Below are 25,454 nucleotides of genomic sequence, written 5' to 3' on the forward strand. Positions count from 1 at the left end.
GTAGTGATCCCAGTACGAGCCTAAAACAGCGCTGTTCTTAAGCTTTATTTAGGGTTTTCCATTACGGGAGCGGGGGGGGGGGACGTCCTTCAGGCGAATTCCTCGAAGCACAAGGGCATTAGAAACCGGTCTTTCAAGTTAGTTAATCAGTATTTCAGAGGTGGAACTTTCAGCTGCTTAGCATAAGTCGGGAGTACGCCAAGTTGTTCATCATTCAGAGATTGGCTTAAAAATCTGGGGTTTCGTAAGCAACGCAGACCGTTCGAGAAGCCGCAATGGGGGCACTGATACTCGGTCCTTGCCACAGAGAATTAAACTACCGACAACGCGCTCAGCAACTCAACTCCATCATTCACTCAGTCAGCAAGGTGGGGGTAGCGCTACCCATACATTCATCACAAGACCGAAGACTGTGCCAATGGTCGTGGCACACATCTTGCCCAATTCTTATCAAGCATACTTGGAAAACTAAGGCACACGTTGAGAAAGATGATTCTAAGGAACGTGGACAATTAAAGTTAGTGACAGTGGCCCAACAAAGGAAGCTTCAGAATTGAGCAAAGGTTTCACCAAGGGAACGTGACGGGACGCGGAGTTCGGGGCGAGGACTTTGGGGCGAGGACTCCCCTTATTTAAACGATGACTCCAATGTGAGCCTTCCCATGTTTGCCAGCTGTTCAACTAAACTGAGGTGATAGTCCTAGTGCTTATACACGTTGTCTATCCCACATGAAAGTACGACAATTCTTACTTGCGATCGCAGGGCATCATGGAAGTTGCTGAGCAGCGGGACAAATGGAGCTACAAGGTCGAGTTCGTTTTCTCGTGCGTCGCTCTTTCCCTCGGTTTGGGAAACATCTGGAGGTTCCCGTACCTGACCTACCAGAACGGTGGAGGTACGTGAAAGGTTGCACATTGTCTGCAAATGCGTCATCACTGCCGATCTGCCCGTTAAGCTGCGAAATGTGAGAGCGACACATTGTTATCACTTCAGCGAAAGGCGAATTAATTATTCTGTATTCTTGTGGCACTCTAACTTCTAAGGCGGTCAATTTTCCATTATTAACTTTTCTTCGTCTTAGTCGCTGTGCAGAAATATGTTATTGAAGCTATGCATCGTCTGAACGAACACATTAATACGCATGTTGCATTCGTAGCACTACCATTTTGTGTATGCCTTGCATGTATGTATGTATGTATGTATGTATGTATGTATGTATGTATGTATGTATGTATGTATGTATGTATGTATGTATGTATGTATGTAGGTATGTATGTGTGTGTGTGTGTGTGTGTGTGTGTGTATGTATGTATGTATGTATGTATGTATGTATGTATGTATGTATGCACGCGTGTATGTGTGTATGTATGTATGTATATACAGGACACAGGACGGAACGGTTCATGTCAGATTATATTCGCTCCAAAGAAATATGGGATTCATTGAAGTAACCGAAGCCAGACGCAAGGAGGCACCACATTTTTTTTCCATATGTATGTATGTATGTATGTATGTATGTATGTATGTATGTATGTATGTATGTATGTATGTATGTATGTATGTATGTATGTATGTATGTATGTATGTATGTATGTATGTATGTATGTATGTAATGTCTGTGCACTGCCGCCGTCACACTTGAAGGGTGAAGCACGCGGCCTGCTTGACTGCCAGCGCGACGAAGCCGCAACTGCTGCAATCGAGACGAGAGTGGGGCCGGATATGCGACACCTGTCAACAGTATATGTAACCAGTTCTAGCTCCGTTTATCGAGGGACTTGTGGCCGGTATGCATTTCCCCCGGCGGGTGCGCCTGCCAAACTGCATGGCTTCCCTTTCCGAGTACGATTCTGTGTAATTCGCACCGATGTCTAATCACCTGCCTTTATTTTTATGTCGTCGGGAAAGCCATTGGGGCCCACCGTGGCCAAGCAAGGACGCGATGACGCACCGTGTTCGTATTGGCTTCAGCGAGAGACCGCGCCGCCGCCACTGAAAGCGACTGCGAAATGCGGATGCTCAGAGCGGCGACTGGTTACATAAGCTGCCGACAGGTATCGCATGCCCGGCCGCATTCTCGTCTCAATTCCAGCCGGCGCCGCTTCGTGGCGCTGGTGGTCACACGGGCCTACACGGGCCGCTTGTTCCCACGTTCTGGTTAAGTGCGACGGCTGCAGTAGATGTCTTGTGCACGCTGCTGATTAGCAGTAGGGGACGCAGTCCTAGCGACGCCTACTTAATGACGTTTTGTCTGTGTCCCCCTGTCGTGTGTAGGTCGTATCGGTGCGAACTAAAGTTCAAATTCAGTTAGGCATTCTGTTGACTCTGTTCTGTGCTCGTTAGCACGCCAGATGTAAGAAAAAAGGTGCCAAATAAAGCTTGGCCAGACTATATTTTCAGAGCAATGAAGCCTTCTTTATACGCAAAGAAAGTAAATCAGGTTTGTGGGCACGATGTTCTGCGCGCTATAGTCGGAGCGCTAAGTTTTGATGGCGACGTTGTGAACTTTCAGAGGTAGCTTTAGATCGGGCCCAACTCCGATGCTGCCTATTCAAATACGTGCAAAACACATAAACGCTTTTCTGAGATAACCACTGGGCCGATTTCAATGAAATTCGGTGCATTTTACCGAGAAAGGTAAATTTTGGTGGCTGTTGCAAGGAGAATTTTGATATAAAGCTTGAACTGCTGTTAGAGAATTTTCATTAATTGTTTATTTTGAAAAAAAAAACGATGTTTACAAATTCGTCGCTCTGCGCCTAGAACAGATATTGGAGTTTTACAAGCTTCATGTGTAAGAGCATCCAACGCTGACAAACTTTATATAATAAGTTGTATGTTACATGAACTTGTTACTTTGTTTACAGAGGTTTTGCAAAAGTCATACTCCCGTATAAGTGGTCTACTTGAGAGCCATGCATGACATAAAATTAATACACCAATAACGTACGCTTTAGATGTACGATCAGATGCCATTTACGGAATTGTGGTATCGTTTTACATTGCCGAGTAACTGAGTTGTCAACTTGATAGTCTTGTTTTCTGAAAAATTTTTGATTTTCAGAAGAATTTTAGTAAGACCTTGCCCGCGGAAATAAAAAAGTTATCGGTACCAATAGTCACTAGATTTTAACGTTTCCTCTTTTAAATTCAACAAAACCTCATCAAATTTGGTGCAGTGGTTACCCAGAAATACGATTTCTCCGAAGGCTAAAGCTTGCTCTTAAAGGGCACCTCACCAGGCCCCATAGCAAATTTTGGTTATACGCTGGAAGTTGTTACGTGTCCTCTAGGGAGGGTTCTGTCAGAGAAATTTTTTAAATCTGCTCGTTAATAGCCGAGATAGAAATATTTCAGTGCCGCGAACCCATGATTTCTACAGGCGGGCTCCACCACCAAGCAAGGCGTTCTCTCCACTCGCCTTGTCTCGACTTCGCAAGCGAAATTCCTTCCCTGCGTTCTCCCATGCCGGACCTCGAGGATCTTGTGACGCATACGTCAAATGCCCCACCTTCATTTTTTTTCTCCTAGCTTTTTTTTTTCTTTTTCCGGCGCTACGCATTTCCGCCGACGGCGTCGCGCGCGAGCTGTTGTCTCGTTAGCGCAGCGCACGATTTTGCACACTGTGCACTAGGAAATATCACTGGCCGTATAATTCCGTGCTACACGAATACTGAGGCAGAACAAGTGGATGGCAGAGCATGATCACGCGCTGGAACAAGGTAGAAAATGGCATAGTTTCGGTACCTACGCACGTGACCGCACGACCGTGGGTACAAGCAGACGAAGCGGAAGTACATCTCTCTTCCTTCGGTGCGAAGTAAATAGAAAACGCGCAGACGTTCCGTTTGTGCGTTTTATTATTTCTCGAAACTTCAATTCGTCAATTCAAGCAACAGATCGCACAGATAACAGATGTTGTCTTGAATAATTCTCGAAGTCACGTGTCACCACGAGCGACGTCGCACTGCGGACACGACTACGTAGGCGCACGCACACGAGTACGTCATACTCCGGCTTGGAGCGCGGCGGCCGCGAGGAGAAGGAGAAACGACGTTCGGTGTGAAATTTCAGAGCTGTCCGCGGCGTGTAGCGATGCAATACTTTGCAGAAACGATCGTGATCGCTCAATGTATGATCTGCGCGTGTCAGCTCAAAATGGCCAGGCCTGGTGAGGGACCCTTTAAGATGGAATACAACGATTTTTTAACGAGAAGATGGAATAGAACGAATAGAACGCCGTTGAACGCGCGAAGTTTCCCTTGCGTTTTCATGTGTTCGAGAAAAGTTCTCTTTCTCTCAACTTTCTACACTCTCCTTCTCGTTTTCCCGAGAGGATTAGCGAATAGGACAGATGTTCTGATTAACTTTGTTATCTACCTTTGTTGAAATGTTCTCTGTGCGCCACGCGTTGCCCTATGCCACGCACGAACTGAGTAGGCACCGATGCGTTATGTCTTGCAAAAGCTTCTCGAAACTACATAATTCCTTTATCGAAAGGCAAAATAATGCTAAAAATAACGGACAGTCGCCATGCATGCATACACTTCTGATACGCCACAATAAGGCCGTGCGATCATGTGACTAGAAATGAAAACTGTGAGACACGATGCCACAATCCGTGGCCTCGAGACAGCCAAGTTTGATGTTAACGTTTTGGGATGGCGCAAGTATCATCGCTACTCGTGTTTAGGCTTGTTGGTTCGTAGTTGTCTTGGTGTATTGGGAGGGACGGGAAACAACTTGTAGTAACATAACGTTCTTGGGAACCAGTCGCATTAAAACAAGAACGTGTTAGAGGGGAAATCAGAATAGCGTCAATGACGAAGCAGAGACAGGCACTGTGAGATCTATCTCGGCGTTGTTCTCTTGTAATTATATTTCGCTCACCGTTACATAGCTTATTCTGTCACAATCTTGCAGCCAGAGCGCGCTGTTCGCTGTATAGGAAGAGATACCCGAAATAACATTCTGCTCTACGCATGTATCAAACACAAAACTCGGTAGAAAGCTAGAACAAGACTGAATCATTGGAAGACGGACACTAAGTGCGACCAGCATTGATCGGTTCCCGCGTATTAGAGCCAATTCTTACGCGCGCCAAAAAGTTCTTCATCAAATCGGTGCTCTTGGTATCGTGAAGGAGCTGCTCAATCTCCACATCTTCTTCTACCGAGAGAAAAAACAATATTAAGCCAGAGACGAAGGTTTTGCGCGTACCCACTGTAAATGACAACCCTTGGTCACATATGCCACATTGGAAATAAACGTCGGATATAGCGGCAGCGAAGGAAAATCGGCCGCTCTTTTTTAACGCCTTTCATTGCATCGCGCATCTGAAACTCAAAAACGCGCCCCCAAGCACTGGGTCTGCGGAAGACAGCTCACCCTCGCTGTCGCCCTCGCCTATTCGCCATCGCACCTGCACCAAGTCACGTGTCCTCCAACACGTGACGCGCGGGCCGCGCATGCGTAGTCGCATACGGAATAGCACGGCCGCGGTGACGATGCAAGGGCTTCTGGAGCGCCCGCACGATTTATTTGCTACAGCAATCAGTATACCTTAGTATTGGAAACTGATCTACCTGCCACGCATTAGTGACCCTTAAAACCTTGTCAGTCCTCATATCAACTCTGTCTTCTGCCGTTTGGTTTCCCAACTGCGTGTGTGTTCTTGACGCTTATGCAGCCGCGTTCCTGGTCCCGTACCTGCTCCTGCTCACGGTTCTTGGACGTCCCATGTACTTCTTGGAGCTCATTTTGGGACAGTTCTGCAGCACCTCCACCATCAAGTCCTTCGCCTGCCTGCCGCTTGCTCAGTGTAAGGACAAGACGGTCTTTTCAACGCGTACGTCACAAGAGGACGCTTTACTTCAACAGCTTCCATCTAACTAAATGAGAATATCAAAATTTGTTTGCTCTGCATCCACTACAAGACAATGTAGGAGGTTCGTTTAATTTAAAAGCAATAAGTTAAAATTCAGCGCCTTTAGCTTTGTTTTTACGGCAGAGCCTTTTTTTTTTTGACGAGGTCTCCCACAGCCTTCCGTTGCAAGGATGCAGCGGAAGTTGCGTCATCGCTTGCCATGGCGACGCCTAGCCTACCCGTGTCAGGCCGAAAAGATGGCCGTTTGTAACGCATTTTTCTTCCTGCACCGGAAGTGATTGGTGATGTATGCTTTATCGCACCTGGGCAACGAAGTTCGAGCGTTATCTCGGTTGTCTTCTCGAAATTGGTTGTCGATATCGAGGGACGAAGGTCTCGGCTATGTTCACGCACAGGCAGCTCCTGGCGGCACTGGATGAGAACGTTTGCTCCAGCCTTCACCGCTGCAGCGAAACATAGCAAAATCACGCTACGTAACAACTAATGGCGCCATACCGTTCCAGAGAAATCGGCAGCTTTTGAACTGTGTTGCCGGCAGGAGTCACGCACTTGCCATTGCCGTACGTTGCCCTTTCTTCAAGCAACGTACGCATTCATATATGCTGCCATCGCCCTCACACTCTAAAAACAGTTGCACCCCTTGGGGCGTATGTGTGCCACACAACAATAATTGTCATCTCTCTTTTTCTTGCGTTTCCTTTCTTGAAAACGCTGCGCTCATTACTTTCCTGTCGAGAATGCTCTGTCATGCTGATAACGCGCGTTCCGTTCGGGACTTGGGAAGTACCGGGCTCGCAGCGTTAAAGAAAGGAAATGCGGGCAAGATAGGTGACAATTATTGTTGTGTACTAAATATACACCACAAAGGGGTGCAACTGTTCTTAGAGCGCACGTGAACGCTCGGATGCGTCTAGTCGATTCTATAAGCATTTCGTCAATCCTTAACGGATATTACAGTTGTGAGCGTCTTGTGGCTAAACTTTATGCTTCTGTGAAACGTTTGACAACCCTGCATGAGTTCCGTCAGGAGCGATGGGTCCGTCAGTCACAAAGAGTTCAATGGAGCTCGCAGTTCCCGCGGTAACATACTTTAATTCAGAAAGCAGGTAGGCTGATTTTTTTTTTCATTTAGCTATTATACTCCTCAGAAATTTCCTACACTCTCAGTGAAGAAAAAATGAAGCGTCAAGTTTACAAATATATAGCCCAGTAATAAAAGCGCTACCGTAATTTTGTAAACTGCAACTCGTGGAGGAGCAAAAGAGGGCAAAATTTATGTACTTGCGCCATTCGGATATATACGGCTAACTCGTGAATGGGAAGTTTGCGCTTATAAACTTGCACATCATATCCGCCTGATTCAGTTGCTGTAACAGCTGTTTTTTACCTTACTGCTGTATATGTCCTTGTTGCACACTGGCAAATTGGTAATCGTTTTTACTACTTGCCTGTATTCCTCAATTTTTTGTAAATAAATATTACAGCGATAAATTAGGCATGTGTTATTGCTGTCTGTAGAACCTGTGTTTCTTCCTTTAAACAACCAATACAAAGAAATCTAATCAAACTCATTCAGCGTCTGTCTGTAAGCATTCCCGCGTTTCACATGTAGTTTAAGAGGAAGCTTTAGCTCGGGCCCAACTCCGACGCGGCCTATTCAAATACATGTAAAACGCAAAAACGTTTTTATGAGATAACCCCTGGATCGATTTTGATGAGATTTGTTCCATTTGAAAGAGGAAGTTAAATTTTAGTGACTGCTGGAAGCGGAATGTTGATTTAGGGCTTGAATTTTCTTAAAACGATTTTCAAATATTTGACCGTTTGAAAAAAATAGAAGCACGAAGTTTACAAATTCATAGCTCTGCATAAAGAACTGGTATCGCAGTTTTGTAAACGGCATCCATTAGATCATTCAAAGCGGACAAATTCAGTAGGTCATTTTACATCTTACGTAAATTTGTTACTTTGGTTACAATGGTTTTGCAAAAGTTGTATTTCCCTATGATGAAATTTTCTTATATTCATGTGTAACATATCCATTTTTCCGCTTTAGATGTACTTTTAGATGCCATTCACAGAATTGTAGTATCGTTTTTAGCGGTTGAGTTACAGAGTTGTAAACTTGATAGTTTCGTTTTTTCAAAATTTTCGATTTTTGCCAATTTTTAATAAAAAATTGACGACCTAACTCAAAAATTCGAAACCAACAGTCATTAGATTTTAAGTTTGTCTTTTAAATGCAACAAACCTCGTCAAATTTGGTGCAGTGGTTGCCGAGAAAAACGAATTCTCCTTTTACATGTATTTAGATAGGAGCACTCGAGCTAAAGCTTCCTCTTAATAGGAACATTAGAGTTGGCTCCAAGCTAAGCCCTTCTAGCTAAGCTAAGCCTTCCAAGGAAGAGAGCACAGGGGTCTTAATAAGATGAGTGGCTCCTTGAAATATGCTAGAAATTATGCCAACGATGAAAATAGCATAAAAGAGGATAGAAAAATTTGGAGAATGCTCAAGCTTCGCCTTTAAACTTTGGAACGCGATAGCATTCAAAGATCCCCGAGTGCTTCTCACGCTTCCCGGCAACTGCAGTGTATGTAACCGTAATGTTTACCGGGAAAGGCTGGCGAGGAACACTATGCTCGAAGGCGGGCTTTCAGGTAGAAACGCGGCCTCTCGGCGTTGGCCGCGATGCGACGGAGGCGAGCGCCATCTGGCGGTGTTGCAAGAAACTGGGCGCACTGCTCCGGGACCTCCAAGATATTCGCGCGCCGGCGGGCGCATATGGCACAGGCGATGGCCAGTCTGTGAATGGTAGAAACGCTGGAAAAGTGGTATGTTTGAGTTTTCGCGCACCATAACTACATTTTAGAATATACTCAAATTACAATCCGACGCTATCCTGTCTGTAGACTGTGTGTAAATCGTACTTTATGATTTGTCTACGTATTTTAGTTTGAGAAATTCAATTAGGTAAGCAACTTCCTTGTGCCACATGGAGAGCCTGGGTATGCGTGGCTCAAAATTCTTTTTGCTGAAACGACGTCCGACGTTGGAGCTAGACGCCGACGCGGGACGCCGGATTTTCTGCGACATGTGACCCTTAACGCTGTCGCGTTAAAACTGGCGAAGTCGGGCATAGAAGTCGGACGACGACTGGCATAGACAGAACACACGAAAATATATTGAGGAAAAGAGTTAATACGTACACCTGAACTGAGTCTGTGCCTTCAAAGCATCACGAGGCATGTCAAAAGATCATGTTTACATCGGTAAACACGAAATGAACTGTAAACGAAAGGAGCTGCCAAACAACGAAAGCCGTGTCGAAGTCCACATCACAGGTTCGTCTACTGAGTAATGACTGACACAACTTGGTCACACTTTTTCTATAATATAGGCCTCACAAATGTCACATATCAGTTGGTCTAGGCGACGAAAGAATGTATTGGCCCGCGCGGATTCCGCCGTTAGACAAAACACAGCGTCTTATTGCGATAGCAATTATACGTAGACTTCAGGCTCATTATTGCCGTCACCGTGATGTTCCGTATAAAGTCCAAGGGCGATAAGATCGTTGCCGCGTGCCGTATGCTGTATGTGCGAGTGAAATCGTGCGACGGTGAGCCGACGATGGTGGCTCAATCTCGTGCGCGCAAGGGAGGAAAGCGGAGAGATAGCGCGCAGTCTTCCGTTGCCCGCAAAGCATCGAGGGAAGGGGAGTAGGAAGTGAGGTACCAGTCCGACAACCGCCGCGTAGGCGCGGCCGCGCGGACCCTATATTAAAAGCGATCTGCGATGATGACAGAGTGCGCCGAGGGCAGATAGCTTCGTTTGCTCGGTGTTCTCGCAACTAAGTTCGCGTGGAAGCGACAGGCAGCACGAAGGTCAACTCGCTCGCTGCTGCTACCGCGCTTATTCAGTGCAGCGCTTTGAGAGCGAGTGGGCGTGGTCATCGAGTGAGATGTGTTTACGTTTGCTTTTGCGCGCGTGACACCAAGTTTTTAATTTAGTTAGTAAGCGAATGTTTACAAGTTCATACGGCCGATAAAACTGCTATCCTTATTTCGTATAGCTGTCTACTAATTTGCACTCGCAGTCGATGCTTCTCCTTTCGAGAGAAACTGCGACTTTTATGTTGTTGTTGTGTCTACCCTTTTATTCGTCTTTGTTTCCACTGCACTGTTGTTATTAGCCGTAAGAGGCTAGAACTGTTGATAGAAAAACGGCTGTCTATTTTGCACGTTACGCTTTATACTTTCGTCTTTTCCACCTAAACTACCGGGCATACGGGGGAACTCGCTCGATACCTGCTTTAAGTGCGAAATGCCGCTTGTTCTTTATGTGTTAGTTGAATTGTTTGTCTCGTTTTATTTCTTTGTGATCTGACCAAACTCCATTTAATCTTAAGTAACTTGGACTAGTCTCACTGAGTAAATGACGTATTTGTACCAACAGAATTCAGAAACAAGAATGCTTCCAGGAATGTAAATCTACCAGGAAAAATAAACGCGCTATAGCCTTTCGAATTGCAAAGACAACTTCTTCCATGTTTCGGTGTTACCCGAGCTGACTTTCTGTACATTTGCTAACATTCAAATAAATAGAGGCAATCGCTGTAGTTTATAAAGCGATAGACAAATAGGGTCGGACTGTTCAATCGTCGACATTTACCTGAGCCATGTAAAGAATACGTCGAGCACCGGCTGGCACCACCGAAAAAAAAAGCTCTGGATTATGTGCAGGTGTGCCCATGGTCATGATGTACGCCGTGTTCCTCACTAGCATCTACTACAACGTGATTTCGTGCTACGCGCTCACATACGTGTACTACTCTTTGTGGCAAGTGCTTCCCTGGACGCAGTGCAACCCAGAATGGACCAACAAGTACTGTTTCGTTCAAGGATCGAAATTTGTAAGTAACGCTATTCGTTAGCCCAATGCTCACAGGGTCAATGACATGGCCACTAGCACCGATTGCCCTCACCAAATCCCTAGCTGTGTACGCTGACGGCTGGTCATGGAACCGGCAGTATCTGGTACTTGCCACACGTGATGAGTACTGGTACTGGCACTGGTCACACGTGATGATATGGCCGGGCATGGTCCGGTGCGCCCTGGCGATGGGAAAGGATATTCGGCACAGTGCGGGTTTCGGGCCGTACTGGCATTTCGGAGCCAATCGGGGTGGGCGTAGGCCGAATGCAATTTATTCGGCATTAGGTAGCCAGTAGGTAGCCAGAGACAAAGCATTTGGTAGCAGTAGCAGTAGGTAGCCAGAGACAAAGCATTTGGCTACCGTAGTTAGTCCTGCAGCGAAGTGCGTGCTTGTTTTCGAATTCTCGGGTATTATTTTTGACGGCATTGCTTCCTAGTCTAGCAAGCTTTCCCAGTGAAGTGTCGTTGTTACATCTACAGAATTTGTAGTAACGACAGAGCTGGAAATTGTACAAGGACTCTGTCGTAATAGTCGCCGTTTTCTGATCAATATTGCTGTGGGAGTTAAATAAGTTTCCTCATAACCTAATCGAATTATAGACTCCTGAAGTACTAGCACTTTAGCAATATTAGCATGAGTTGTTCCCCAGACGACGCCAGCGTAAGTAAAGGTTCAGCAGAACAACAACTTATAAAGCATTGTATTTACTGATATTGAGAAAGCACAGCAATGACGCCGCGCATAAGGACAACAGTTTAAGGACGTTCTTTTAGCTAATTTTTTTTTACATGCGCCTTCCAGGTCAGATTCATGATAAATATCAGCGCCTAGAGTTTTAACGGACTATGTGACCTCAATTCTTGACTGACGTGAAAGAGTGGAGGCACTTCAAAGTTTTAATTCCCTTGATGAAACGATTTGGTTTTACTCTTACTGACATTTAGAGTGAGCGTGTCTTCAAACGTGCCCCTTTAAACCAACTTTGAGGGGACCCCGAACCACTCCTCGGGCCTGGTGAAATAACATAGTCTGCGGGTAGGATACGCTGTTCTGAACATCTCAGCCAAGTTTTGCTGTCGTACGTGGTGCATGAAGCAGAGCGCGAAGTCACCGTTGAAACGCTTCCTTTTCAACAGACGCCTGATCCTCACTCTCTTCTGGAGGCTTTATTTCGTAATAAATCGGATTCCCATACGCGTCTGCTATTGGTAGCTGCGGTCGACTGCACTACGTAGATGCCGCGGCCGCCGCGGGGTGTCGCCACGAGTCCACTGTCTAAGCGTACTGCGCCTCGCTGATGACAACCGCGTTTGGCTTACGTTTAGCGCGTCCTAGGCACCAAAATCGGAATCCGCGGCGTCTACGCAAACACCCGGAATGAAATTTGAACTGCGCGTCACAGTCACATTTGCGAGGCGAAGCGTTGTGGGTACGCCCCACTCCGGCTAAAGCGCTTGCAGTGCAAGGCTTTGAAGAAGGAACGGGAGTAGAGTGGAGGCCCTGTTTGATTGCCAATAACTCCGCGCCTGCTGAACGCATTGAAGTGCTTCTTGCGGCGAAGTATTGCTGAAATAGCTTATTTTCACTTCAAATGCTTTTTTCCACTTCGATAAAAAGTGGTCCAGGGCCCCTTTAATGTTGGCTCTGTCAGCTAGCTCAGTTTGTTGCACTGTGAGCAAATGAGAAATGACCAGATGGAGAATTCGGCAATATGGTGTAATTAAACATTGTTGAGAATAACGCACGAGTCACAAGTGACTCCAACGAATAAGGATGTGGAAGCCCATGGAAACCGTACCTTATAACAAATATGTCACCTGAAAGCTGATCTCCAAACGCTCGCAAGATCTTTGAAATGTGATCTTTAGTTGAAGACGTTACGAAGATCACCCATTTGGGCAGAGCTTGTTCAAAGTATGAAACTTTGAGAAAGCTATTTCTTGGTTGGACTCGCAGCCGGCCATATTATCATAGGTGCACGGACGTTATCGTAATTAAGGGCTTTATGACCCTATCACAAATTATGTACGGTACTCGACATTGTGTAAAGAAGTTTGAGGCCGTTCCTGCAAATTTTCGCCTCATTCATTAACGACAACTGTGTTCGGTTGCCTTTCTATATTCTTTTTTTTTTTTTGCTTTGGCCTCTGTTGCGGTGTTTAATTCTGTTTAACAAGTTGTGCCGGCCAGCCCAACCGAACACTGTTCACTTCGCTACATCATGTTTTCTGCTTGTGGCGATCACTTCAAGATCGTGGGCTCACTCAGTGCTCCACGAACTTGGTTGAAAATGACGCCGCCACGAAACACCTGCAAGTATACGTGTGACGGGAAGTGTTGAGCACGAACAAGACACGCTTGAGCCCGATGTGTTTGAAATACTTGAAGGTTTGAAGCTTTCAATAGCACAGACGGTATCGTCAATAGAGTCGGGACAGCGCGGGTAGGTATTACACTCCGTGCTGTCCCGATCTCTTTGTACAAAGAACTGTGCGTCCAGTAGGGAAAAATTTATTTTACTGCGTCTGGAAAGACACTGTGTTCAGGAATACTTTTTTTATAACATCAACCAGAATGCTTGAAGTTCTGCCCCTACACACGTTTCGCGCGGCTACTGAGTGAGAATGCTGATGCCTCCTAGATATGCTGGCGTCAATGGCGCTTTCAACGGGGTTCGGCATGATGCATACACGGCTGCGCCTAAGGCGCCAAACGTACAAGTGACCGCTCAGAGAATGCGCAAAAGAACTTCCCAAGAAACAAATGTTCAGACACTCGTGTGCTTGCACGACCATTGCAAGTACCGTCACTAATTTGCGTCGACTTCCATATAGTATACAGATCTGAGCATGCAATATCCTGCCTGGACTGTTTGAGGCGCTCGGCCGCGTGCTCCGTATTGTATGAAAACGGCCTCACTGCACGCCTCTTAAGGTATCAATTTTTAAGTATGACCTGTTCTACAATTTAATTGCGTACGTTGAGGGAGATGCAGTTTGCCAATATTACCCGTGATTGAAAGCTGGAGCAGCAATGGAGGCATAGTAATGCGAAAATGTGTTGCGGAACCGGGTCAGCCTCGGTGTTTATACGATGTAGACAGTGGTCTCGCTGAGAAAGACTGCGCCGAAACCGATATACGTAGGTGCCCGATCACATTAGTTGTCCTAAGTTGACGTGCTACATGGCGCTTGTAGTTGAAAGGTTGATTCACATTTCTCCGCCGTGGCCACGAGGGGTGCCGGCTAACACTCCCAGGGCTAATTTTGTACGCATAACTATATACAGGAGAAAATGGAGAGGAGGAGGACTTTTGCGGTGGTTTCGTGTTAGTAAAGCACCGGACGTGTAATGTGGACGATGCGGTTCGGCTGCTGCCTGCGGAAAGTTGCGTTTCGTCCTCTCTCATTTACCTTTTTCTTAATATCTATATTCTTCAATTAAACCTAAGTGTTAGTTCCCGCTATGTTTTCACTATCTTCATTGTCTGTTGCTTCAATGTGGTTGTAACAAAACAATGGGGCAGAAACAAGCAAAAATGATTACGCTGACCGCACTAATCAAATGGGCTATACTATCAATACTTCCGAAGTGTACTGTTGAAGTTGACAGCGGTGCTTGATCATGGCTGCACGAACAATCATCAGTGTGTTTTGGCAGGTGGTATTGAGTCTCCTGAGCGCGTCCGGGCCATCGTGGTATGCCTTTCTGTGTTGCTGAACGGTCCCGTGGATTCTGTCACGTCGTTTGGGTGCGACGCAGGAACTAGCCACAACACATCTGATGTTATGGCTAGAGTATAGCCTAGGTACACCTAAGTAGGTATAGCCTAGGTAGGGAAAACTAACACACCAGTGTCATTCGTTTTGTTACATTACCTGCTGAATACACTCCCACATGTGCATATACATAACAGCACCCGCAGCACAACAGAAGAGGGACGTTTATTGCAAAAAAATATTGGAGTTGTAACAATTAATTAGCTTTCTACAATGACAACAAAAGCCACCCTTGCCTTGAGAGAGAGAAAAAAACGCGAAAACAAAAGACGAGGTGTGACGCCGCAGGGAAGTTTACGCACCAGCTTGCCGGGCCGTGACGTCACAGATACTGATGGCGTCTGCGCGGTTCTTATCAATAAATTTGGACTACGTTCCTTTATAAAAGCGTTTCAGGCAGAAATAGGCATATTTTATGAACCTTTACTTTGCCACAACTGTCCAAGGCGGGAAAAGACACATTCAAATCCGCTACGTCTACCTTGACGTAACAGCGCTGGGGTTTTGGTGCAAAGTTCAAGAAATGCACCTTTAGGCTTCGTTTTGTGTTTTGACAATGCATATGATACAGGGAAATAACGAGCATAAATTTTTGAAAGAAAAATATGCTTCATCAGTTTAAATTTATTTCTTGTTTTTCGGCAGGGTTCGCTTAAACCATGCAGTAAAGGCAGACAATATTTCACCAGCAGCATACCGCAGCACATCATTCTGGAAACTATCACTTGACTTTAACAATTTCCTTCCTTTTGTTTTCTGCTCAATTCCCTTCCCGATGGGGGCGAAATGCGAAAACACCCGTGTGCTTAGATTTAGGTGCACGTTAAAGAACCCCAGGTGGTCAAAATTTCCGGAGTCCTCCACTACGGCGTGCCTCATAATCAGAAAGTGGTTTTGGCACGTAAAACCCCAAATATTGTTAATTCCCTTCCCCTTCCTCTCTCTCTCTTTCAAATTCAGGTGTCCTGTAAGGAAGCCAACGAATCTCTCCTACTGCTTTTCCGGCGCATAAACTCGACCGAGAAAGACGCCGTGGCCATCAGAAACGGTTCCACGGTCTACATGGTGCCTCGCGACGAGTTCGAGTCGAGGTACAACGGATGCAAGGACGCCAACGAGACGTCCACGGAGCAGTTCTTTTAGTGAGCGCGCTCGACTCTCCCTTGAGCACGGGGCTGCTCACGCCGCCCGCACGTGCGGAAGCGCCACGTTCCCTAACGCCCCCCCCCCCCCCACCCCAAGAAGAAAAACGCAGGAATGAAAAGGGGCAAACTTCTAGCATTTGAATTAACCGGTCCACGAATGCTTCGCTTCGCATAGATTACAGGATTACGATATCGACGCGCGTGCCTAGCCCACGTTTATATTGTTAGCTCTCCAGAGACGCGTGGTGCGTTTTGCTTGCAAACGCGACGAGGCCAAGTGGACGGTCACTGTCCTACTGCTGCGGGTCTCGTCTCTTGCACCGACGAAGTGCGATGCTGCCAACGGCACTTCCGAGGTTCCCAATCAACGCAGATTTGTGATACGCCTGGTATCTGCTAAGGCGCTGTTGCGGGGCATCGATTCACTCGCTTGGTGTTCGTGGGGCCCATGTTGTCCCTGGGTGTTGCTTTTGAACAGCCTGCAGGAAGCTCCATTGCAGCGCTAAACATTCCTATCGCGTTCAGTGCTTCACCTTCGCCTTTTAGGCGAAACAGCCCGTTTTTTTCTGCATGTGTTCGTAATTTCTTTGCATGTACCGCAGCAAGCGATTCCTGGGCCTTACGTCAGGAATCGATGAACCGGGTAGTGTCCAGGCCGACATATTCCTTGCGCTCCTTGTGGCCTGGATCATTGTCTTCCTTGCCGTCTCGAGAGGAATCCGGTCTTCCGGAAAGGTGCGACCACTCAGCTCTTGTCAAGCCGTAGCCATTCTTAAACGAGCGAATCCGAGGGCAGCAAATCTCGTACACAAACGCCCTGGAGCTTCTATGCCAACGGAAAAAAAAAGAGAGCAAGCTTTGGAACGCCACCGTTCGCGAATCTGATGGCAAGTGCGGGAAATTAACACAGGGCCTTGGAAACTGATTTTAAGCACTTAGCCAAGCATGACAATTCACTTCTGCAGCAGTATTCGCTGCCATTTTTTTTTACCGAGACGATTACGCAGTCTGGACGGTGGAACTCCGTGGAAATGGCCGAGTTTTTCACAGACTATAGTGACTTACGAACACAGCACAAGATGGATCGAGAATGGCTCTAAGCACATGCTCCTGGAGTGCAGCTAGCGAGCACCTGGCGTACAGCAGAAAATTTGCCTAGTCTGAAACCTTACTTTTTTTATTTTATTGAAGTAGTCATGAAGTCTACCGCCACTGCAGACTCAACTACAGACAGTGATGCGCGCCAAGAATAAGGAGATAGAAAAGTACGCTCAACTCCACGGTGTCTTAGCGATTTGCGCTTTCAGGTGTTGCACTGAGGCATGGGAAAAGGCGAACGTAATCTTGTTGGTTCGATTTCACTAACTTTCTCACCATGCCATCGACTACAATTTCACTGATTAGTCAAGCGCAGTTAACTGCGTCGCTTTATGCGGGAATTTAGAATTGGTCTGGCTTAGATCCCTGCACATTATTCTGAGTAAAATTCCCGCATATTATCAGCTAACGAGAGTGCAGTGCCTTTTTTTCTAGTCCGAGAATATTCTGAAAGCGAAACTTTTAAGCGGACTACCACAGCCGTTTTCGTGTGATAGACAACGGCCCCGAATCCTCAAATTTCGCTTTGAAACGTACTTCTCAATGATTACAAAGCACCAAGTTCTTGCGTATGCTCCTTTAAAATAAACATCTTATTTGCGCTTCTCTTTAAACTAATCAGTAATTTCAGTGCCACACGTTGCGCTTCACCGGCTTCACCTTGAGGTCTACTCCGAGCTTCTGCAGCTGCGGTGGCGAAAGCTGTCGGCTTAGTGCTGACTCTCAGCTTTGATGCTGCGTTCGAGCGCAGTCGCCCGTGCCTGTTCTTTGTGACGGCCCTGGCGCAAACTACGTAGTGAAAACTCACGGCGTGGCAGCAGCAACTAACTTCCGAATTCTACAGTGTTCCTCCAGTAGGCACGCCACGTCCACATGTAAAAGTTGATGACAGCATCACCTCTCGGCAGTAGCGGTCACTGCGCTTTATTGACACTCCGCTGCCATTCTGGAGTAGCCTAGTGTCTTCTTCAATCGAGTGCCGGCGCTGTACTCAACTTGTTGGAGGAGAAGAAGAGCTTCGAGTTTGAGTGTGCTTTTGAGAATACGGGGTTAAGAACAGCCAGCCATGACGGCGTACGAGCGGAGCAGCAATGCGGCCAGCAACAGACCACTAGTACACATCCCTAGGATGTTGAGAAATATTTCATTCTGCCACTTCGCTGTCTTTGACGTATCAGTCGTCTAGTTGACACACTGGCGCAAAGGAATTTTGTGGCCAGAGACAGCGTTCTAACGCGTCTTCAGGTTTACTTCAGGAAGACAGGAGCGCAAGGCCTTGGCACACTTCGCAGGGGTTGGACTGTGTTGACTTCTGGATCCCTATGGTTCAGCCCAACAAAAAATGTGTTTGAGTGGCCCATTTTCTCATGTGTATTTATCCTTAGAGAGAAGGTATGTTGGGCATCACCCCTAATTCTCAACTCTCCCACAGACACATTTAATAAAGAAGATAACTACGGAGTCCCAACTACAGCTACATAAAGCGCTAGAATAACCGCAAGTAACTGATTGTTTGCAAGAAAAACACTGAAAGCTCTCATTGAATGGAAAATAAGCACCAATACACGAGAGGGGCAGTGCGAAGCTGGAACATTGTATACTTTCTGTGTTTCCGGACAGCTTATTCACTTATTAAATGTTACCACTATTCGAGCTGTTTTATCAGTCGTTCTCACCGCACCGTCTCTTTGCTCCTTTGTTAGCTCTGCACCTATATTTGTTATTATTTCTTACTGAAGAATCCTACAATGTTCCTTTGTAGCTTTTTGACGCTCTCAGGGTGGATAACTGTACAGCTATTTTGTTTAATCAAACCTCTTCCACCTTGCGAATTTCCTTATGTTCTTATTTGCCAGATTGGGTGAGTGTTGTCGCCAAAGAAATCCAGGAGGCAATCGCTGATTAATGCGGCATTGTCCTGAACCCTTTCTAATTCAACGATTCCCGTAGGAATCATAATGTTTTCTATAAATATATGATATTGGCAAAAACGAGCTTATTCCGGCAGAACCCATGTCACGACCACAGTCGACATTAAAGCGATTAACATTCAAGTAACGCAGCGACACAACGTGTTGCTTGATGGCACGCTCGTAGTGTAGTGGTTATTCAGAGATTTATACTGCTACTGGTTCGCAGACACCATAGAGAGAGAGAGAGAGAGAGCAAAGAGGAAAGGCAGGGAGGTCAACCAGACGAGCGTCCGGTTTGCTACCCTGCACCGGGGGAAGGGAAAGGGGGGACAGAAAGAGTAAAGCGGGATAGAGGGAACACTGTCTGTGCACGCAGCAAAGTGCGTGGAAATCAGTCAAGCGCTCCGTCGATACGTTAGGCTGCCTCCAATCTTCCCTAAACTTCACTAAACGCGTCTTTCCAACCGCAGCCTGCTTTTTGTCCTTTGTGCGCAATCCTAAATTTGGGTCCAGCGTATCTAAAGGCGAATGAACCACAGCGTGGTTTCATAGTCTTGTTTTTCTGGCATAAAAATGTTTTTTTTATTTCATTGTGAGATAGAAGTGCGCGCATTGTTACTTGTATTGGGAAATTGTTGCCACGTGACGTGACCCACATGGAAAGCTACACAGAGTGCTGGCTGGAGCGTTTGAAGCTGGTAAGCGCGTTATGTGGGATTTCTCGGCACGCGCCCATCGTCTAACGGGCAAAGTATCGGACGGCAAACCGGGCCCTAACAGGTCTATAAGCTAACCGTTTGACATGTAGTGTTCTCCTTTATTTTTTTGCGCGCGTGAAGTCGACGTTCGAGGGGATACTCAGCGTGAAACAACAGCAGGCCAAATGCTGTGACGTAGGCGCAGTACGCTAATCGCATTGAAAGACCATTCTCAGTATCAGCATGATATTTACATAACTCTACGGCTTTATGTCCCACATGATGATGATGACAAAATGTATTTATTAAGGGGTGGCGCGAAGGCCTATAATGGGGAACAGGAAGAGGAGGGGGGAGGCGTATCCAGAGCCGTCCTAGAAGCTGCGCGTCCTTGGCGAAAGCCAAGAGCGAGTCCAGAATGAGCCTGTCGGAATCCATCGAGCTAGTTGCCGGTCTAATCCACTCCTCGTAGGACGACACTCGCACCGCCCTCAGGTGGTGGTCCCGCTGCTGAGCCTGTCGCTGGCACTCCCAAAACAGATGGGCTGCGGATGGCCGCGTGGCTATGTCGCAGTCAGGGCACCTGTGTGGCGTCTGGAGCGCTTCTTGGTTCGCGGAGGCTGTGGGAGGGCCGGGTTCCTGGGAGTTTGGAGACGGAGATGGAGGGCGTCTCTCCCGGCGTGGCCGGTACTGCCGCCATCGCTCCAGCACATCCGGTGTGAGGACGAAGCCGGAACGGAGCCTATGCAGCAGCACCTGCCCCGACCTGGGAAGACCCGCTGGAAGTGGGTCTGGGTCTGAGGGCACAGTCGCACGGAGTTCCCTCTTGCGTCGGTTGGCTGCTGCTCTCAGAGCTCTGTCTGGGTCATACGGGGCTCCATTTGTCGTGTTGCTTGTGCTGGTTGTGAGGGTTTCTGAAGGATCCAGGGAGACGACGCGGTTGGAAAGAAGGGCGCGCGCCGCCTCATGGGCTCTCTCATTTCCCTCGATGCCCTGGGGACCAGGGATCCAATGAAGTGTTGCAGTAACCCCGTGGGCCTCCGCACGCCTGAAGGCCTGCTTGACGAGGAGTACTTCCGATGATGCTGTGTGGCGCGACTTGCAGGCATGCAGGGCATACTGAGAGTCGGTGTATATATCGATGTGTTTTGCTTTCGTGATGTCCCACATAAATATGACTCTCCCTGATCTTTCGCAAGCGTTTATGCGTCGCATCACGCTGAGATTAGGGTGTCTGTGTCGTATCTACGGAGCCTACTGACTATAATGCGTCTCGCCTGCATTGTGTGGCACTGAATAATGGTGTTCAAATAATCTGCGGCCATATTTCAGTCATTTATGATTGTGGAGCCTGTGAAAGTCAATGCTACGTGCGAAACGTTAAGGGGCCGGCAGTTCACAAGAGAACTTTTCGCTTGCTTAAAAAAAGAAACAACTTTAGTGGAAATACGTTCTTCATATTAATTTGCCTTTTTGCCATCCAGAAGCGTGTAACGTAAAATTCTAGCTTTTATGAGAAAAACATTCGAACCAGAAATGGTTAACTAACCCACGAATGGGGTGCTTTTAATTAAGCGTGTTCTATTTTACTTGAAGGATATTTGAAAGCAGAGCTTGGTGGATTCTTTGTTTCTCGCCGCAGGTGGCCTTCGTGACTGTTCTTGTGCCTTTCGTCATGATGGTGGCCCTGCTGATTCGGGGCGCGACTCTCAGCGGAGTCAGCTTTGGTACCGCCTACTACCTGCTCCCCAAATGGCGAAGGCTTCTCGAGTACAAGGTTAAAAGAGGGGCACTGTTGCAGTTCACGCTCTTTCTACATCTTAATCTTCTTATTTTGATATGAAAAATATCTATGCTTTGACTAATGCTCGTCTGCTTGTGCAGGACCGTGGCATGAGAGTTGACACTGGGCCTAGTTTTTGCAGATTCGTCGTGGTGTAGTGAGCGCCAAAGAGAACATACAACAGAAGGCTACGGAGTACCGCACCTTCGAGAACTCGGATGGCTGCGTTGCTCGACCGTTGCTTTGTACGCGAGCAGATGAAACCTTGCGGAAGGCAAATTACATTTGCTTTGGCGCATCCATGAGGACTATTCTGAACAATTTGTTTGTGTAGTTTTAATAAGTTTTCAGTTGCAAGAGGCACGCTTGTCCGTCCCATTCTCTTCTGTGTTCTCCTGGCGACCATTACACAACAACAGATCATTGCACAGTTCTGTAAAACGAAATACATGGACACCGACCACGCAAAGCAGGCGATTAAAAGAGGACAGAATTAGTTTCTATACGTCTGCAGATATCAACCGATTTTGTCAGCGAATATATAGTCACGTCACGTTGCCTACGTATGGAAAAGTAACGTGTTTCTTTTTGTAGAGCGACGATGACACAAGAAGAAAAAAGTAAGAGGATAGGGGTAATGGAGCTATCAACCTCTGTTAACAAAATCAGTGTCTAAGTGCCTCGCGTACGCAGAGAAAGCTACGATAACGTACGTGAGGGAAAGTCGGAGCCTTATCACTCGCTGGGTCATCTGTACCATAACGTTCGTGTACTTTTTCCAGAAACAGCGCAACGTCCATAATCACTTCTTACAATGCGACGAATGGCCAGAACATTTATTGATGAAACGTGCTAAGTTTTGATTTTGTGTGATGTATACGCCAAATTTACAGAAAACTATAGATATGAAAGCGTGAATGAAGCTTTGTAGTAATTGGTGACTTCGGGGGATATGCCGTGCAACCTACAAAATATTTTTAAAATGTCCAGCTTTCGGGAAAGAGTGCTTTCGCTCTTCGTGTATTGAAATATATACATTACAACAACAATTCCAAGTATGTGCAAAAACATAGCCTGTGCCACTTAAGCTTGCTTGGTTATTCACACAATTATGCATGGTTAAAGTGCTTATAACAAGGAGCGGGCATTCTTGTTACCATCAGAAGGTTTCTACCTTGATATAGGAAACCATGAACCAAACACATCAACAACTATCTTATTAAAAGTAATCGGTAGTACAGAAATAATACCAAAGATACAATAATCATAACTAAAAACAATCTTCCGTGAAGCCTATTGTCGGAGCACCAGTAGAAAATGCTTCAAATTCGCAACAGCACGTGACGCCCGGATTCTAAGTTGTTTGAGCCAACTATTGCGTCCTGAACCCTTCATTTGTTATGATGCACCAGGATTTGTACTTGGCAAAATGAAGTTGACTATGTGAACCACTTAGTTTTGAAACGCTTTCAACATTTTACATTCTTTTAACCTTCAAAATCCTTCAACAATTTGACTGTGTCTGTAATTGTCGCTAACGTTACGAGCTGTACGTGTCAAGTCATCTAGTGCAAGAATAAGCCTGTTTTAATGTGCTTATAACTGTGCCAATGGAAGAGCACATTTCAGCTTCATTCGCCTCAGTAAGTTACTGTACACAGCTTGATACGGTTTTGTAAGCCCTAAGTCTTAAACACTCCTTGAAAGCTTTTGTGCTCTTATTTACACCTGCAGGTGTGGCAGAAAGCCGCCGAGCAAGTCTTGATTTCTTTGGGAGTGGCTCAAGGCATGGTAATCACGATGGGAAGCTACAACGAATTCTCGAACAACGCTAACATGTGAGCAACACCAGCAATGTTACTTTTGCTGGTCAAGTTTTTAGACTTAACACTTGAAAAATAATATGAAATATTCCGTCAAACTTATAACTTGAAGAGTATATTTATACGGACTTTTTTTCTTAAAGAATAAAAACGTGTTGTGTGTGAGAGTTGGTGAATTGGTGCTGAGAGAAGGGCACTGCAGTAGACGACGAAGGAGAACCAGATTGCGCCATGAAATGAAATAAATTTCCAAGCGACATAGAACCGAGAAACTTGCGGAAGACAAAGTTAGTTGGAGATAACTGCAAGGTGCCTCTGTGCTGCAAAGCGCCCAAATTTTTCTGATATGATCGTGACGCATCGACGAATATACGAAATGGATAAAGCAAGGCAGGTGATCGTACTTGATAAGCCTGCGAATACAGGGGAATCGTAATGCTAATCTATAGACCGTTTTCGCCAACCAGTTTCAGTTTGCTCAGTGGATACGAGGTGGCGCTTCCTGCGTGTCCTGCCATTTCTTGCCGTAAGACCCGCGGTGTCGCCTGAGTGTGGGCCGTGTGATTTGCAGAAACGCTCTTTTACGGCGGAACCAGTGGTGTCATTGCCTAGATTGTTTTCCTGTAGCCGTGCGATATCGCTTGGTCGCGGTGCGTGCCAAGTATCCCCCTGCGGTCCGGTAAGGCTTTTTGACCAGGGAGCCAGCTTCTCAACCAAGTTGTTATCGGATGCTTCCTGTGAAACAGGTTAACTTAAGTGGTGTGGCACATATCCAGTCAACCCGGGTTGCGTGAATTAGGTCATATACAGGCAGACATACGTACGGCAAGCAAACTAGTTGAGCTGCCAGCGAATGCTAATTGCGGTAAAACAATCCCTACTTGGATAGTTATTGGGCATTGCCAATTCCCCAGGAACCAGCTCCATTTTTGTACATATGTGTGCAGAGACGTTTACATAATCGCGGTAATAGACGTCGTCATCAGCCTCGTGGGTGGTCTCGTGGTGTTCATGGTGTTAGGCAGCATGGCGTTCAGACTACGGGTCTCCATGATGGACGTCCTGAGAATAGGTGAGCCAGCGCTAACCTGCGTTCTTCGCTCATCAGTGGACAAATATGACTACGACGACACAGCGTACTCAAAGAAAATCACTGTAGAAAAATATCCTTAGCTTTATTGTTACGTTTCCGTCCGCCCTCGCTCCCCCTTCCTTATTTCTTACTCTCGCGAACCTCATTGATATCAAGATGAATAGCTCAGGAAGGGCGGATCAATGCTCAATAGAAGCAAGGATATGAAGACGCACTCTAACGTTAGCCAAGCTACTAAAAAAGACTGGTACAATATTTGATTAAGAGATGTACTGCCCTCCGTCGTATGTCTTCGTCGGCTACGGTGTTAATGTTCGTGCGGTAATCCAACCAATCAGAGAATCGTAATAAGTAGGTTCCTAATTTTCCAATTTAGGGCTATGGTATTCCACAGAAATATCCTTATTGCGTCCCAAATCAACCCATTCAGTCATTTTCATCGCGTTATCCCCTGCGTAATTATTATTTAGCACACGATTTACAACAAGCCCCGCCTGTTCTTTCACCAGCGTGACGCAAAGCCAGTGGTGCCAAAGTAATTTGAAGAAAGAGACAACCCTCACTGATTTAACCGGTAAGCGCGTCTTGAAAGTGACAAGCTCTTGGTGTTGGCACCTATTATTGTGAGCTGTTTGTTCCGCGGAGTGATCACACCCTATCGGAATGACCACGTGGTTGCCGATCGAGTCAGGCGATGAACGAAGTTGGTTCTTTCCAATCGCTTTTGGGACGCCCACACCCGTGAAACGAGGGAGCAGAATTAAGCTGAACATTTTATATTTCGCGCGCTACGAGTAAAGCAAGGAAGAAATAATTACACAGGACAGAGCACGATAAGAACGAACGAATGGGTTGCTTTAGGAAGCACTAACAGCTTTCTAAGCCGTAGCCGCGCTCTGAATTAAAAAATATATACACAAGTTTGTTCACTATAATTTTCCAATTATCTTTATAATAAACGCACAATATTTATTCTTGTGGCGGAAGGGGAATGATTACGGAACCCAATGCTCGAAAACATATATTCGAGCAGTTATTTTAACAACTTGGCTAATCAAAATTGGAACACCCTGTATGCATACACGTGCAAAGCTGACACGATTTGCTTTTTAATGCACTTCCGTATTTTTCGCTTTGTAAGGACCCCAGACAATGAAAACCCAGGACATAGCCAAGTCCTGAAGCGGAGCTATTTGTTGTTTCACGTGTCAGTGAGATGCCCTACGCAGAATAGAGGGAGACAAAAAAAAAACATCGATGCAAAACGGAACAAAAGGCCAAATGGAATACGCACTTG

At 46.3% G+C, this 25,454-nt stretch overlaps 1 protein-coding gene across 1 annotated transcript in view; it reads left to right on the top strand.

Moving 5' to 3' along the window:
- The first annotated feature begins 769 nt into the window (after positions 1-769).
- Positions 770-25,454, top strand: part of LOC142558495 (sodium- and chloride-dependent glycine transporter 2-like) — a 36,749-nt gene continuing 12,064 nt past the window's right edge. The window contains exons 1-8 of the mRNA XM_075670623.1: positions 770-896; positions 5,691-5,822; positions 10,632-10,801; positions 15,565-15,746; positions 16,352-16,484; positions 21,101-21,235; positions 22,976-23,079; positions 24,012-24,136. Of these exons, the coding sequence (XP_075526738.1) occupies positions 770-896; positions 5,691-5,822; positions 10,632-10,801; positions 15,565-15,746; positions 16,352-16,484; positions 21,101-21,235; positions 22,976-23,079; positions 24,012-24,136 (1,108 nt within the window). The remainder of the gene's footprint in view (positions 897-5,690; positions 5,823-10,631; positions 10,802-15,564; positions 15,747-16,351; positions 16,485-21,100; positions 21,236-22,975; positions 23,080-24,011; positions 24,137-25,454) is intronic.

This window comes from Dermacentor variabilis, chromosome 9 (genome assembly GCF_050947875.1).
Source record: "Dermacentor variabilis isolate Ectoservices chromosome 9, ASM5094787v1, whole genome shotgun sequence".
Taxonomy (NCBI): Eukaryota; Metazoa; Arthropoda; class Arachnida; order Ixodida; family Ixodidae; genus Dermacentor; species Dermacentor variabilis.